The 17,813-nt window shown below is 24.8% G+C and overlaps 1 protein-coding gene across 1 annotated transcript; it reads right to left on the reverse strand.

Annotated features, from left to right (window-relative positions):
- Positions 1-2,955: 2,955 nt before the first annotated feature.
- Positions 2,956-9,932, reverse strand: LOC114133034 (uncharacterized). Its single transcript, XM_027998656.2, has 7 exons — positions 9,572-9,932; positions 8,978-9,478; positions 7,937-8,153; positions 5,552-5,979; positions 5,112-5,304; positions 4,751-5,050; positions 2,956-4,006 (listed from the first exon to the last, which is right to left on the reverse strand). Exons 2-7 carry the CDS (start codon positions 9,454-9,456, stop codon positions 3,131-3,133), a joined length of 2,493 nt encoding a protein of 830 aa, XP_027854457.1. The 5' UTR covers positions 9,457-9,478; positions 9,572-9,932; the 3' UTR covers positions 2,956-3,130.
- Positions 9,933-17,813: the final 7,881 nt, after the last annotated feature.

The following is a 17,813-nucleotide window of genomic DNA, read 5'->3' on the forward strand; positions in this document are numbered from 1 at the left end:
TTTTTCGTTATTTAAATGAATAACATATACACATATATAGGACATAGTTATATGCATAAAAAAAACTAAATAAAATGTTTTAAAGTTTTGTATTTTCTAGAAAATGGCAAAATGCTAATATTATTATTATTCAATAAGTGTTTTGACTGTTTTGAGTCACTTCAATTATTTTTTTCTAAATTATAGTAATAAATAAAAATACAATTTGAAAAACACTAATGTTGCGTAAAGATTCCTGTTTTCTGACAAATGTTATAGTTTTTTAAAATAATTTAAAAAAAAATTCAGTTAAATTGTTTTATCTAACTTGGACTTTCTATAAGTTTTTGATTTTGTTCTACTGGTTCTAGTTCTGAAAGTATTATATTTATATTTTATATTAGAACTTTAAATTATTCTATATTCATAACTGAATTTTAGATTCTGAACGGAGCAATTAATGTATTAATTTTACAATAATGTGATTTTGTTTTTATTATTATTATTCGTGTTTGTACATGATAAGTTAACGAAATAATTTTTTGATGCATAACTTCAGAGGTAGTTTTTGATAGAAAATTGAATATTCTTGGTATTTTATGGAGGTCAAAAGTAACAAATTCCCAGTATTTCCTACAAAAAGTAACGGATGAACGAGAATTTTTACGCAAAAACTGTTTTCGAATTTTTTTTTATTTTGCTGTAATTCAAGAATAAATTACTGTAAATACTTGAAATTTTCACTGAACTTGACTAATTATATTAGTGCTACGTATACACGATAACATTTTAAAAATTGACTCTTTTGAGTTATTTATAGATAGTTTTGGCCAAAAAACTAAATGGAAGGTCTTATCCTATTCATGAGATGTATACGACAATATATTATGTATTTCTTAACAAAATCTTCCAAAAAATCACGCGTAAAATAATGATTTAGTAGGTATCAGTAATAGTTTTAGATTTTTGTTATTGTTAAAAATTACTAGTCATAGAAATATGAAACATACACCAGTTGTTTAAATTGGCATTTTCTGTACCTAAATGATTTAATTTTCAGATCATTAAAACCACCTTTTTTCACCACCCAGTTTAAAATATAATTTTGTATATTATTATATCCTAGGCTGACAAATCATCTCCGTTCAGAATCGTTTTTCGTTTACAATAATAGGTAGGTACCTATAATTGGATTCAAATTTAACTACACGACACCTAATATATTGCAGAGCGGTACTCATTTGACCACACTTTTTTATTTATTAATGTTTATAAGAACATGGAAAATCCAATATTATTATGTATTGAATTATTTTATGTCGTGTTAATATTATTTATTATCATGTTTTCTATACTTTTGATATAAATTTAAGTATTGAACAAATGAACAGTTCTATTTTTAGTCGTTAGAGATATGAAACTGGAGCGTAATGTACAGTATGGGTACATCGTACATGTGTACCATAGAACAGCAGTTCCCAACCTGGGGTACGCGAAAAAATTATTTTTCGTTTATTTATATTCTCAATTGATATTTGGGGGGAGGTACGTGAAATAGTGATGAGAGAGGTCAAGGGGTACGTGAATGAAAAAAGGTTGAGAACCGCTGCCATAGAAATAGAATCATAATTTATGTAGTGGTACGCAAAAAAAATTGTTTAGAAACCTCTGTTCTATAGGTAGGTACTATTAAATATCTACAAGATTATATTATATATAGTGTATAGATTAAACTGATTAAAAAAGTAAGATGTATGATTTATAATTTGTAATTACAATTTACAGACACAAGCATTGGTACTCATGTTATTGCTATAAGATAATATTGTAATAATGAAAATGCCTGAATCAGGTTTTTAATTTCCAATTTGTGGAAAAGTGCTAAACAATAATCAGGTAACTCCAACATATTATGTAAATTATTTTCTATGAAAAATCTAACATAAATTACAGAAAATTCAAGTATAAAACTTATAACTCTTGATTAGTTTTTATAAATGGATGGAATAAAACAGGATGCTTAAATACCAAATTGACAACTTAAATTTCTTCAAAGAATGGCTCACTACACTAACATACAGAAAACACAATTATGAATTAAAAAAGCGTATTAAAATAATGATCCCTAGAAAAAGTAGACGCATAATTCAATTTCAAAATCTACAAATTACACGTGAACATATTTGTTCTAACCTGTTTCATTGTACTAGAGCAGTAGCGCCAGTAGCAACTGTCATAATTTGTTACTTAACACCCCTATTATTAGATATCTTAATATCTATAAATTATAAATCTGTCAACAAAGCATTATCTAAAAAATAAAAATACATAACTAATAACAGTTAACAATTTTTAAAACTAAAAAGTAATTAAACATCCAATGATTCAGTTGTATGCTTATATTTTGGTCCCTTGAACATACTTTAATGTCCTTTGATTGGTTCTTTACAACTTGGTATTTTTTAATAAAATATTTACATTGAAAAAATATTCAGATTCATTCTTAACTGCACGACTCCCAAATTATTATTTTTATAAGCTCTTGTCAAGTATTACAATGGAATACTATACATTTAAATTGCACATTCTTAATTTGTTTTAAATATGAGAAAGAAAAGTATTAAATTATAATAACTCACATCACAAATATTTTTAACCTCAAGAACCTTTTTTTTGAGGAAGGGAAGAAGTAAAGTTCAGTCTGAGATATACCAAAAATGCTCAGTAAGACTTTAAAAATTAGAATTCATCAATTGCTGTCATTGCCTCATCATAAACACTAATAAAAATAATATTTTAAATCTACTTATCTATATACATAAATACTTAATAATATGTTACATAAATATTTGTGTCCAAATGTATGAAACTATATTATACACTATATACAGCTTCAAAGCAGTGAACTCTTTTTATAATTATTTCCATAACTGAATATATTTTAAATTATAATAATAAAATGAAAAAGAAAAAAAGAAATTTTTAATAATTATTTAATATTGAACCAGATTACAAACATGTTTTTAAAATGTATTAAATTATTTAATAAAAATATGGTATAATTATAGATACATTTAATTTCTGACAATATGATGAAATAACATAGTATCTTTTAATAAAATAAAATAACAATAAACAAAATTAGCTAAATCTATTTTTCTTTTGATTTAAGCTGAGCAGAATTTTTTTTTTGCTTAGGTTTTGGATTTTGTGGTTTTATTTGGGGTGTTAAACTAAGTAATGGTGGTGTATGTGAAGGACCCTGAAATGGATTCGATTGTAATGGTGAGCTAAAGTTTGCATGGTTTTGATTGAAATAAGTATTAAGATCACCAGAAGATACATTAGACGAATTAAACCGTGATTGTGTGTTAGATAAAATGTTTTGATATAATTGTTGGGTGTAACGGTGTACTTCTGAATTCCTTTCTAAACATTTTTTCAAACTCTCCACACTTAAATTTTTAGAGAAATTAAGTCCAGCTCCTTTTTCATTAGAAGAATTTAAAACTTTCTCCACTTTGACTTTCATTTGATTGACATCATTTGCTTTTGACTTTGGCTGTGGTTTTTTATTTTGTGCTTTTGGCTGTGGTTTTGTATTTTGTGTTTTTTCTGAGGTATTTTTATTATTTTTAGATTGATAATTTGAAATTTTTTCTTTTTTATTCAATTCCACATTGTTAGTAAATACTTTAGGACCTTTTGTTTGCAAGTGCTTTGCTTTACGATTTTTTTTTTTAATATTTTTATCAACACTTTCGCTATCTGAAGATTCAGTTTCACTTTGCACTGATGCCTTTAAAATTGTAGATTTGACATTTGAATCAACAATAAGCTTACTTTTCATGGATGAGTCAACTTCTTTAATTTTTAAATTACATGTTTCCATAATTTTAGCTAATGTTTTAAAAAAATACAGCATATCATCAGAAGAAGTACCACTTAAATTTGTAGCCAATCTGATTTCATTACAAATAAGCTCTGATAAATTAAATGGCTTTGAACCAAACAATGAAGAATGTTTCTGAAACAAATAAAATACTTATAAGAAGTTATATAAGGGAGTAGAACCTCTTGCATCATACTAGTATTAGTTATACTATAGGTTGAAGTAATTTTACGAAAATAAGTTGCATATATTACAAAATAATAATTATAGTTTAATATTATAAATGACTGTAAGTGCATTTTAAGATAGTACTTTTATACCATAGAATGGTGTGAAAAGAATATTTGTATTAATAGCTTAAAATAAAACATATTATAATAATTTTATACTAAAAAAATTTATTACAATTTTCCGAGTTAAACATTTATTTAATCAATAAATGAAAAAAAAAAAATTCAAATATTTAGAAAATTAAAACAAGTTCTTATACACTTGGCAAAATTATGAAAGTTAAATTTTTGAGTTATAGCAAATAATAAAATCTTTGGCAATTTAATTGTTTTTCCTAATCATTTTTAAGTTCTATAGAATTTTGGCTTTGACCGCATAATGTAGTCACTTAATAAAATTTACTACTATAAACCACTAATAAAGTTTCCAAAAAGAGGTTTTTTGATTATATTTAGATCAGAAATTAAATTAAATTGAATAGAATAACTAGTATTTTTTTTTGCATAATTAATTGATTTCTAATTAACTACATTAATAATAATAAAGTATTATAGATAAATAATTTGCTAGTTATGTATAGTCAGAAAATCTTACCTAAAACATGTCAAAATTACTATATTTTTAAAAATATTTAAGAAAAATACTTACTGTAATTATATCATTATTGGTAATTCCTGGTATTTCTATCAACTTAATAAACTCTTCAACACTCGATTTTAGATTGTTTGTAAATAATATTGTATAAGAACATAGTTGAGCTATAATTTTTGATTTATCAAGGCCATCATATTTAGGAATTAAATCAGTGAGGCAAGTAATAGGATTTTCCCCATTTTTTTGTTTTTTTACAATAAATTCAAAATCAATTTCTAATTTAGATTTTTTCTTCTTCAACGGTGGTTGATTTTGTTTTGTTGTTTCATTATTTTTAGGTTTCTGTTTATTAGACTAAAAAAAAAAAAAAAACAACTAAAACATGTTATGAAAATTAACTAACAATATATCTTACAATATCTTTATAAGCCTGAACTGTGTTTTCAATTGCTCGTAAAACAGTTGGATCATTTGGTGCCATTTCAAAGGCTTTTGTTAAGTATTGTTTTCCCAAATTAAAATCACGAACCATAATTGGAAGAGTCATTAATATTCTAGCGCAGTTAACTACCAAGAGAGGGTCTTTTGGGTCCTTGCTTATTATAGCTCTAAAATAAAATAAATAATTATATTTCTATAAAAAAAAAGAATAGAATTTTAATTACAGGTCATTTGTGAAATATTTAGAACTAATATTTTAAAGTTTTATTTTTATTAAGAAGTAAATAATAATCTCTATAGTTATACTACAGTTATGCTGTTTTATGATTATATGCCAAAATCATTCATAACAATAGAAAATTATACTTGAAAAGTAATTTTATATAAATAATGAATCCTGATAGATTTACATACTTGATCATTTTAACAATTTTTTTGTTGTCTTGTAAATTTTTTTTTATCAAAGATTTATCATTTTTGTTTTTATTATTATGAAAACTTCCAATTGTAGTTTCTCTAAACAGAACAATTTCATGATATTTGAAAAGTACATTAATTCCATTAAACAAAATATTTGCTTGATTAATTGCATTAATTTCATTTTCAGTTGGAACTGATTTATAAGACTGTAAGAATTGTCTTTGAGCTGTTAACGCAAGTGAATGAATATAAAACCAATGAGAAATTTTAGGATCTAAATCACATGCTTTCTTAGCTGTCTCACAAGCTTTTTTTAAATAGCTTGGATTTCCATATTCAATTAACACAGCTGCACGTATTGCATGTATAGCTGCTCTTGATTTAGAATCCATTACGGCCAATAAAACAATATCATCCAATAACTGAAAAAAATAAATAAAACTAAGATATTTTGGTATTATGCTGTAATATAATATCAGTTTACACTTTTTCAAAATAAAATGTATAGCATAACAATTCTTGACTTCATGGTTACCTATTGATTATACAGGATCATCAACACATGAAATTTCCTATTAGTGATCATAAGAAAAATATTTATAAGGAATGCAAAAAAATGTAATACTTTATTTGAGGGTTATAACTTGAAAATGTTTAGAAGCAGTGTTATAAAGAATGAATATATCTTTCTTCCAATTTAAACTTTTCAAATACTCAAATGTTACAATATTTTTATAATATATCTTTATAACATATATTATTATAATTATGAATGCACCAATACACCTTTTACCTATATCTAATACTCCAAATATATGCCAAACATATGTTACTTTTTTGAACCCTGGTACCCTGAACCAACATTAAAATAAAACTAATACCAACAATTTATATTTACTACCTAATTAGTAGTTACCAATCGGATATTATATTTATTTTACTATTTCAGTCTTTAATAGTTTTTTAAAACATTTCAATAATATGCACCTGAAAAACACCGAAATATCACTAAAAATTGGTAAATATGCAAAATAAAATTGTTAATAAAATGTTTTTTTATTAAAGAATTTTTAGATTTTTTTGAAAAAAATACATTTATTGTTTTAGTATTTGTATACTTTATTCAGTTTATTTCCTTTATTGTATAAAAATATGTCTATAAATAGTACTCAAAACTAAATTAGCAAAATAGCACTAAAAACTATAAATATGCACAAATTAGCAAAATATAGTTTCTTACACGTCATGAGGAAAGTGTGAAACAAATTTTTATCCTACTTTTGATGTTAAATAACTTATAAAATAAATATGTACTTTTTTGATTAAAATAACTTATTATCAATTTTTTTTTTTTTTTTTTGGCAATAAGAATATTAAGAATACCTAGATTTTTATTAAGTAAGTTCATGAGGGCAATAACTTTTAGCTTATTATTTGAGACAAAGTCAAATTTAAAACAAACCCTGTGGAGTTTTTAACAACAGCTCAATAATTGGTATTTTGCATTGTAATTACTACCAATTTTGTTAACTTCAAATAGTACACTATTGATTTGATAAACCTCAAAAGACACATTTATAACTTATTTTTATTTATGTTGATTTTTGAAGAGAGATGTAGATTCTGAATTACTGCACATAATATAGGTTTATTATCTTTTAACTAATAGGTATGATATTCAGTATTGTTCTATTTTAAAAGAGAGATTGTTTGTTTGTAAGAATTAGGATTTTTTATTTGTTTTAAGGTCAATTTATAGTTGAAATGCAAAATTATCATAAGTTTAATCCGTGTAGAGTAAGTCAGGAAAATTGAATATTTCTTTTATATAAATAGGTGATGGAGATTTATTTGAAATGTGCTTTGGAATCTTTATTAGCATAGGAGTATCCTCTTCTAGATTGACTATAAGTGAATCACTTTGATTAATCCATAACGGTCGATAGTTCTATATAATTTTATTCTATGTGATTGAATATCAAGAGAGACCAGGGTAGGGTAAGAGTGTTAGATTGAAAAACTTGAATATTCTTTAAGTTTAAATAGTTTAATAATAGGTTAATTCACAATTTTTAAAACTAACAACATAAAATTGGTTTTATTAAACGCAAATTTTATAAATTTTTATACATGTAAGACAAAGACAACAGATGCAAGTGTGGCATTTTCTCAAACACCCAACTACCCAAGTAATACTATTGTGTAAAAAACATTATACAATACTCATAATCAACATAAAAATCTTCTCATACCAAAACAAGAAGTGTTTGGTTTAAATATAACTAATACATAATATTTAAAATAAAACATACTTTAAAATTTTAATTGTTATAATGAGAATAATTAATAAATAATACCTAATTAAAATTATCAGCTTACCCATTTACATTCTCCAGTAAGATTTGTAGCAAATAACATATGAATGAAAGTGGCCTTCATAATATGTTGAAGACCAGTTTTAATAGATAAATAAAACTCATCAGTACCTTTATCTAATTCTTCAAGCCATTTCCCAATTTCCAATATTTTCATTTGGGCTAATTCAGGCTCACCATTATGAAATAATTCATAAGAAATAATTAAATTACCTATAAACCTAAGAATAACAAACATTAATATTGTTCAACCATAGAACCAAATATATTATAAATCATAGTTTTGAATAGTAGACTAAAATTAAATAGAAACAGATTAAAAACTTAAAACTCATCTTAATAAGGTCCATGTGAGGAGTAAACCGTTTCACGAATGTATACCGATGACAATGTTGTTAATGGTAAATGCATGAATTTTGATACATTTTAGTTAGGACACGGTTTACTACTCTTGTGGGCTGGAGTTTAAATAAATGTTTTTCAATTTTATTATATTAACTATATATTAAATTAATATACCAATAATATAGTAAACCTTATACATAGCACACATATTTTAACATACTATATAATTTATTTAAATAAACAAAAATAATAAAATGATAATCATATCTATTAGAATATAAAAAAATTTATGAGAATAAAATACATAGAGTAATTCAAAATAAAGAGTTTCTACTTTCCTAGTAGAATTTGTTGTAAATTATTTAAAATTGTTTTTTTTTTTTAACTATGAGCAAGTAAACACCATCTTTTGAGTCCTTAATTAAGCAATCTAAGGCAATTTCCTAGATTTTATTGAATGATAGGTTAGTGAGTAGTTTTGTATATTTTAAAATTAGTAATGGGCGAATACAAAAATTATAATTCAATGAAGATACTAAGGTATTTGATATTTAGAAGTGTCTAGTACTCTAGTTATAACATATTGAAGTACATTGCCATAAATTAAAAACTATTAGTTAATTAAAAGTGAATTTGACTTGTCTTAAATTATAATGTACACTTGGTATTTTATTCAAATTATTTATTAAAACTTACCTACCTTTCTAGTGTAAATTCAGATAAAGATAAATTTAAGTTGTATTCTCCATATTTATTCCGTATGTGTAAAATAAAATTTTTCTTTTTTGACTTTACATTCCACGTAAATAAACATTGAAGACTATTTATTCTATTCACAGTTTTTTTTATATTGGGATCCTCAATTGTAGCAACATCTATTTGGTTTTCTCCAATAGAGCTTACTTCACTTTTAGTGTCGTCAAAATATTCAACTGAAGCATTATCATTTAAATGTTCTGGATGATTATCAATGATAGACAATGACTCAATAGCATCAATAACATCGTCTTTTGTCACAGAACAACTATCTGAATTATCTTTGATCTCATCCAATTCATTTAGCATGTGTTTAACATCTTTAGAAGTAATTTTAACTGTTTCAGATTCCTCCACAATCGATTCCTTCTTAGCGTTCATTTCGGATTTATCAAGAAGTGTTTTATACATTGTAGCAAACATTTTTATTGCTGAATGATAAAAACTTTTTAAAAACAAAGAAACTAGTTAGTAGGATTATAATAATAATTAATAAATATATTATCAACAATATTTAACTTTTTATTTTGATACTTACAACTAGAAAATGACTAATAACTGTTTAAATCGAATTCTCTTCAAAACCGTTATCTATTACAAATTCACAATATGTAATAGTTATAACTTACAACGTTACAAGTACAACTAATAACTAATATATGTGTAGCGTAACTATGTTTAAACGTCAACAAAATGTTTTTAAAATAGTTCACGAAAATAAGTAATTAAATAATAATGTTAAATTGTTAGTTAATATTTATTATCAGCATAATATAAACGATAACTGATAATAAGGCTAGTAAACCTATTGTAAAAATACTTGAGTGGTCGCGAGTCTCGAGTAACGAGTTATTGAAATCGGAGCCGAACGTCCGACGAGTCCACACTCCACAACTAACAGTGTTAGTACCACCAAACTATTCTGTGGTACCACTAGTCACTAGTCAGTAGTAAGGCACAGAAAGAGAATAACATAATAATATAATATTATTAATATGTTTAATGTTATCATTTGAACAGTTTTGTGGTGACACCACTTCTAAAATCAAATGACAAAAATAATATTAATTACTAATATTTATACAACCGAATAAAATAGTAAAATATTATGGTAAAAATGTAAAATACAATATACATATTAAACACCTAAAATGGTATATTTCGGAATGAATTTAATTACAACTAAGAGTATTCTAATTAATATACTCTAAGATTTTGGCTTGTACATTAGGTAGGTAATATACGATGTACCCATTGTACCCAACTATATGGTATTTAATAATAACATTAAAAACTAGAAACTAACTAATAACTAATACCTAACCAATTTACAAATATTAATAATGTTATGAATATTAAATACACCTTCACATACATTTTGAATTAGAACCAACTATTAGTATAGTTATAGTACCAAAGTATATTAACCATTAACCAGTAACCAGTGAGTCACTAACTTTAAATATATTAACTCATTGGTTTTCAACCGGTGTGCCGCGAGCGTCCTTGAAGTGTGCCGAGAAAAATCTATTAATAGTTTTATAAGTATGTATTTACCAATATTATTATCGATATTCGGTGATATTATAAGAATAATATTGCTGTGCCGCGAACATTTTGTAAGGAGATGAAGTGTGCTGCATTGTAAAAAAGGTATACTTATCTATGGGTTACTGTATTAAGTATTAACCAATAGAAACCAACACGTAGATAAATAATGCAATTTGTTTTCAAAAATTCATAATGACACCAGAATATTCGACGGCTACCTACCTTCCTAATTCCTCTATACTAATTCTTATGGACTATGGCATAGTGATGTAAAATTTAAATAAAAGTAAAACTGTTAAATTTGCATATTGACTATACAAAAAATATTTGAAGTTGTGAACATGTTTTTTTTTCTTCAGATCTTCACTATCAGTCGTCTGTCGAATTAATCCACAAAAAAGTAGAGGGAAAAATATTAAACTCGTAATTTCATATAAACCTCTCAATTATAATGATCACATAGCAATAGCAATAATAGCGTCATTAGCATAATATGGCCAAATGACGAGTGAATGATTACTACTATAGTACTATTGTTATTAGTTATATGTGTTGAGCTCGAAATTGTAAGTATAAATAATGTCAATTATATAAATAGTATAGATAATGAAAATATGCGAAGAAAACTGAAAAAGTAACTATAAAGTACCTAGATATGCATTCTATTTATCATGAACGCTCGGTTATTCTAATGTTCGTGATATTTATGTAGGTATTTGATAATTTATAATATTATAATAGTATAGTATATTATACAATATCGGATAAACAATAAACCTACTTGATGAAAAATTAATATTACTTCTGTCTACTATAACAAGTTTTACACCAGGAATCAATTGCTTAGGTAGATACTAGGTACATAAACATTGTAAAAAACAACTTGAAAAAAACTGAAACGATTAAAATTAAAACAAAATTTTAATAGATTCAACTACTCAAGTATAAAATTATCTTAGCTTCAATAATAATACATTTTTTTCTTCAAATAAAATTGATTTATCTTGATAGATGTGACAGTTTACCTACTATTTATTTTTGACTCTGACTTACAATCAAATTAATACATTTATTCAACAGAACCAATCTTGTGGTGTTAATTGATCTATTATCACTTAAAATTAAGAACATTATCTGTGTTTCAGTGTTTTTACGTTGGGAATTTTATGGTATTTAAATTTTTCATTAAATTATATTATAACATTTTAAAATTGTAATATTTTACATAAATAGATACCTCATAAGTCATAACTTTAATAAGAGATGAAAATGTAAATATGAGAATGTATGAGTGTAAACATGTTTTTACACTCAGAAAATATTAAGACTAAAAATTGTGTAGATAAATACCTACTAACTACTAATAGCTGAATAACCTGAGTACAGTTTTGAAATAAATTGTACTAGGTACTTATTTAATTAAATAATTATCTATATGATTTTTTTAATTACTTCATACGAGTTAAGTTCGTGGTTTGCATACATTTATTTATTGTATTCAAAGATATATCGTTTGTTTTTTGAACAATATTTCATTCAAAGTTCATCATGTTTTGCACTTTTGCTTATTAATCATTTAACACAATTTGTTTCTTGTATTTTAATTTTAATATGTAGGTATATGCTTTATTTCTACTAGGCAATTATAATAGTATTTAATAAAATTAATCTGCTTCTGAATTCTGATACAATGAAAATAAATAAACAACCCTTCCAAAGTTCCAAAGTCTCGGCGAATCTTTATGAACATAACTGATATAAGGCATAAAACTATTAACTTTCACTGAAAATTATTCAGTAGTCTCTATTGTTTCTAAGTTAAAAGTGGACCAAGAAACAGATATTAATAATTAATAAACCTACCTACCTATAATATACTTATATACATTATACAGTCGAGTTTTAATAACTCGTAAACCTCGATAGTTTAAATTTTTTTTGTCCAAATGGAACTTCTATACACTTAATGTAATGTTTGAAACTCTAAAAATACATAAGTCGATTTAATTTTTAACTTCCTTTAAATTCGAATTATCAAGACTCGACTGCGTAGAGTGTATAGGTATATGTATAGTATAGCCGTATAGGTATACTAAATAATATAGTACTATAGTGCAATTCATGGATTATGTTGACATTTAATTTTTTTTATGGAACTATATTATACAACTTCACCGTCGATATTAATTAGTACCTACTTAAAATATTTTACTATACATTTTTATTTTTATTAAATTTAATCTATTTGTTAAGGAAAAATGATAATATGGGAGGGGAGTCCACTAAATATGCTCGTGACTGGGGCCCATAAAATCTTATCTACTACACTTATAGGTAATCTAATTTTATTGTAATAATTATTATTAAAATAATAATAATTAATTTAGGTGATTAAACTAATTATATTAATTTTTGAATTAAGAAATAGTGAAATAGTTAATATTATGATATTCGGTGATAACTAAATATATACAAAATATTAAATAAGTAACAACTGTGTTCTATCAACTATCTATAACAAGGTTTACAATTTATTAAAATATTAACATAAATTATTATTACTAATATAACTAATAAGTTATAACCGTTATTATATTTAAATGTACGAGTACATATCTGTACAATAAATTAGGTACTTTTTATATTAGATAAACATAGAACATCATAAATAAATTATTTTTATAGACAATTTAACATTGTAATTCATTTGGAATATAAATTTAAGCACGAAGCACCTATAGTATATACTATTATATAGTATAATCAATTATTATTGGGTGCCAAAATAATATAAAATATAAGTCGCTTTGATATGTCTGTATATTATTATTATTATTAGGTGCAACTGTACTTACTACGTCATTAATTTTTAAATTTTCAAATTTTTTTTTTACTTATATTTCTATATTCTATAAAAAAGTAACAGAACACAGTTTTATCTAGAATCTATCTATTTTTCATGGAAACCAATTTTAAAAAATAGGCCAAATTAGCAAACTATTGGATTTTAAAAACTCAAATATATATATTATATATTATTATTATTATTATTATTATTACTCTACTTTATCCATGCAAGTCCAAATGACACCTCTGTTTTCTAAATTCAGTATCTTCTTTACACAATCTACACGATTTTCATACCAAGACAATTCTTTTTTTTTTTAATCTAAAATATATTCTTGACAAGAAAACAAGAAAAATGTTGTCATTATAATGGGAATTATTAGGTAAAGTGTTTGAGATATACAATTTTAGATTAGGTATAAAAGTATTATTACATAATTTAGGTATTGGAATTTTCAATAATATAAAAAATGTAAATGTATTAATTGCTAATTATAAACTTTATTAAGTATACTGATGTTATAATATATGATAAAATGATTAGTGATCTTAATTATTGAATTTATTATATTATTGTTGGTACTTACATATACCTTTATTGGCTTTATTAATATTATATTAGTATATTAATAGAAATATATCTACATTATCTGTGAAATTATGTACATAGGACATAGGTATGTATTATAATACGTTGTTTAAAAATGACAAAATTATTTAGAAAATGGTATTACATATGCATAAAAAATGCAATGTTTGCACAATAATAAAAAATATGTACTTTTTTCATAATATGCAAAATATTCATTAAAAATGTTTGATTTTTTAACTTGAAATTGTAAAATATAGAATGGATTCTAGCTTAGTCTATTATAAATCGACATCATATAAAAAAAAATTTCTAAATGCTATAACTCCTATATCTAGTAATGGGTATTATACTACTAACATACTGTTAAGAGTTTATGACTTAAGAGTTATACGTTATAACTGTTATGCAAGCTTATGAATTTAGACTATATAGTCCATACAATATTATAATATAGTATATAACTACTACAACTACCTAATGTTTTACCTATAAATTATAATGTTGTATTTAGACATGTCATTATATTATGGACTATGGAGTAAGTTCAAGGTTGTATGAATATGAATATAATATGACGATTGACAGAGTGTCCGCTAGTCGTCACGTATATTCGCCGCACTCGGTACTACTGTGACAAAATATACATAGGTATTTATTTAGTATTTTTTTTTTGTCATATGCACTACTGTGAATTTGGTTTTTTAGTGACAAAGTAACAATATTAAATTTACTAGAAAAAATTTCTAAATATTATTCTATATATCTATCTATTTTTTTAAAGGTAACTGTTGGTGATTTGTGGACACTATATACATAATACACATAGTAGTAGAATACTACTATAGTACCAATATCTATATAATAATATATATATATTTATATCATAAATATTATTCGTTGTGTAATTACTAATTTTATTGTGCATGTGCTTATCACCAGTACAACGGTCATCTTGCATGAAATTTCAAATTTAATATTATATTTTACAAAATAGGTAATACTATTGATTTTATAATAGTCTATTATAAAATCAATGGTAATACTCATCGAAATCGTGTTAAATTTAATCATTTTCAGATTGTTTTTTACCACCAGCCTTGGAAATGTTAGAACTAGAACCGATTGTACACTTTGATGGACCATGTAATTCGTAACTCGTAAGGTATGATTATTGTAATTTGTAAGCCAAATGCCCTAATGCTCTTAATTAATGATATATTATATTAAATAATTTACACAATAACATATTTACATATTATACGATAATATGGTAACAATTATAACAATTTTAATTTTATTAAAAAAATAAACTGTTTGATGTTTGAATTAGGATAGTTCCAAAAATAAGTTACGTTAAAAATAAACTGTGTGTACCTTTATATCATAGTCAGTAGTCACTAAATTATTATGTTTATCGTCCGAAAAAAAAATATATTTAATAATTGAATAGTCATATAAAAGTATAAGATATTCTTATAATCTTATTTGTCCAATCGTTGAAAGTCCAACCATTATTTATTAGTATCAGAGTTAGGTATAGGTTAGGTACCTACATCGAAAAGTTTATTTTATTATCATAAATCAATAAATCATAATAAACGCTATAGTTGTTTAATATTTATGTAACGACTGTAACCCAAACTTTAATTGGCCAACATTCAGGATACTTTTTACACTTGTTTATCCTATTGATGAGTTATTGTTGTGTTAAGAAATTATTTAGATATTTTAAAAAGCCTTACTCTCATACTTATATGATGTAGCATTGCAGCATAATGGGAGTATGAGACATGTATTATTACATTGTATATGCATAGATACGACATACCTACTCTATAAAAAAAATTTCAAATATTTATTGAGTTGATAGGTACACCGAAAATACTATACACAATACAATATTATTTTAAAAGAAGGTATTTTGTAATAGACAAATAACAATATATCATTATGGTTTACCGCTTGAGGATATTTTGTTATTTATACTTTTCCTTCGGGCTTCAATGTTCAGTGTGTACAATGTGCATAGGCCATATATTTTTGTAAACGTATTGCATCATCATTAGTAAAATGTATTAAAATTTAAAGTATAAAAACAATATTTTATAATTTATATTGTTATTACTATTATTTATAATTACCCGTTTGAAGTGTTTGTACTCATTTGAAAACCAAGAAAAACTGTTACAAAAACAAAATGTCTATAAGTAATTAGTACCCAATACACAGCATACCTAATGGATGTAAAATGGTTTTAGTCGTTCGAGATTCATATCCAAGTATCCAACGATAAAAAGCTATTATAATCTTCCAACTTAAGAACTTCCTAGTAGAAGGATCTTTTTTTCTTTAAAAGGGGTTAAGTATTTAATAATAAAAAGATTCATGAGGGATCATTCCCCTACGCCTCTATTTGTTTTATAACCGTTAAAAGGTTTTATTTTTTTTTAAATAAATACAGTTTTTTACGGATCTATATAGAATATATGATTTTTTTAATTTTCGTTATCTTAAATCGTGGTGTACAGTAGCTGATACAGAAGTCATCCAAGGGGGGGGGGTGAATTTTCAAAAATTAAATTACCTTTTTTTCTATTTAGCCTTCATTTTAATTGTAAAAAAAGTAACGGTAGTAATGGCGTGTTGCATTTGTCGTTAGTCAGTCGATATTATAGTAATATAAAGTTCTAGCTACTATAAGTACCTATATAATATGTATATATGATTTTTAGGTAGCCCCCTTATATAACGTATACCACATTATACAATCGTTACGTTTTTATACTATTTTTGACGATTGTTTGCCTGGTATAAAATAAACTTTACACTTCTGATGCACAAAACAAAAATATACTATTTATACTAGCTGATTATTATTTATAATAATAATTTTCTGCACAACGCAAAAAAATAAGCTATGAACCTCAACAAAACATGTGCCTGATAAATCTTTAAAAACGTTTACATATAGAGATCGGCGTTTCGGTTTATCCTTTACGACAGTCGACAGCTAAACCATCGCTTTCAACGTTGATTTCTTCCTGCAGACATGCTTCTTCGGTTGTTATTATGGTAGAATTCGGTGACTTTATTCCGAATTCATAATCCATGAATGCCATGTTTGGCATCAAATTGTAATGTTTTTTTAGTGAATTTCCCAAACTGCAATTTTTATTCGTGTTCATCATAGGCAACAATCTTTTCTTTTTGATTTTCATTGAGGAACACGGTACCTATATTGATATTGAATTGATGCTCTATGAATGCGATGTTTAGCAATGAGCTGTACTTACTTTCTTTCCAGGCGTGTAAAATTGTTAACAGCTACTTCCGACCGACATGACATGTTGGACTTCTTAATTCGTCTACAACTATTCAACTTATATCAGATCGAGACATAATTTATTTATTGTATTGATGCGATGTACACGATAAAACGTTTAGAATAATAATGTTGAAATATTTGTCTGGTAAAGATGAATAAATACAGATAACAACATTTCTATTGTTTTTATGGTGAGAATAAATTTATATGTAAATATGAAGAAAATCGGTTATAACACGATGCCAGGGAATGCAAAACCTGGAGCTGGTGGTGTTGTTCATCTTAAAATTATAATTACAAATTCTAATTTTGAACTGTATGTGTATTATATTACTGTATCGATATAAAGTTAAATTAGAATTTATCCCATAACTAAACTTACTCAACATCTGAAGTTCAGTTCAGTTTATGTTTAGTCGTATTGTTTTATATGCATATAACATAAATACATAATATTATTGTTAT

Source organism: Aphis gossypii, chromosome 2, assembly GCF_020184175.1.
Source record: "Aphis gossypii isolate Hap1 chromosome 2, ASM2018417v2, whole genome shotgun sequence".
NCBI lineage: Eukaryota > Metazoa > Arthropoda > Insecta > Hemiptera > Aphididae > Aphis > Aphis gossypii.

What these genes read in the sequence shown, in the direction of transcription:
- LOC114133034 (XM_027998656.2), bottom strand. Translation starts at nt 9,456, where the DNA reads ATGTTTGCTACAATGTATAAAACACTTCTTGATAAATCCGAAATGAAC. An exon ending in TCTGAATTTACACTAGAAAG is followed by an intron (nt 8,154 to 8,977) that starts GTAGGTAAGTTT and finishes TGTTATTCTTAG; the next exon opens with GTTTATAGGTAATTTAATTA. An exon ending in TTACTGGAGAATGTAAATGG is followed by an intron (nt 5,980 to 7,936) that starts GTAAGCTGATAA and finishes TATTTTTTTCAG; the next exon opens with TTATTGGATGATATTGTTTT.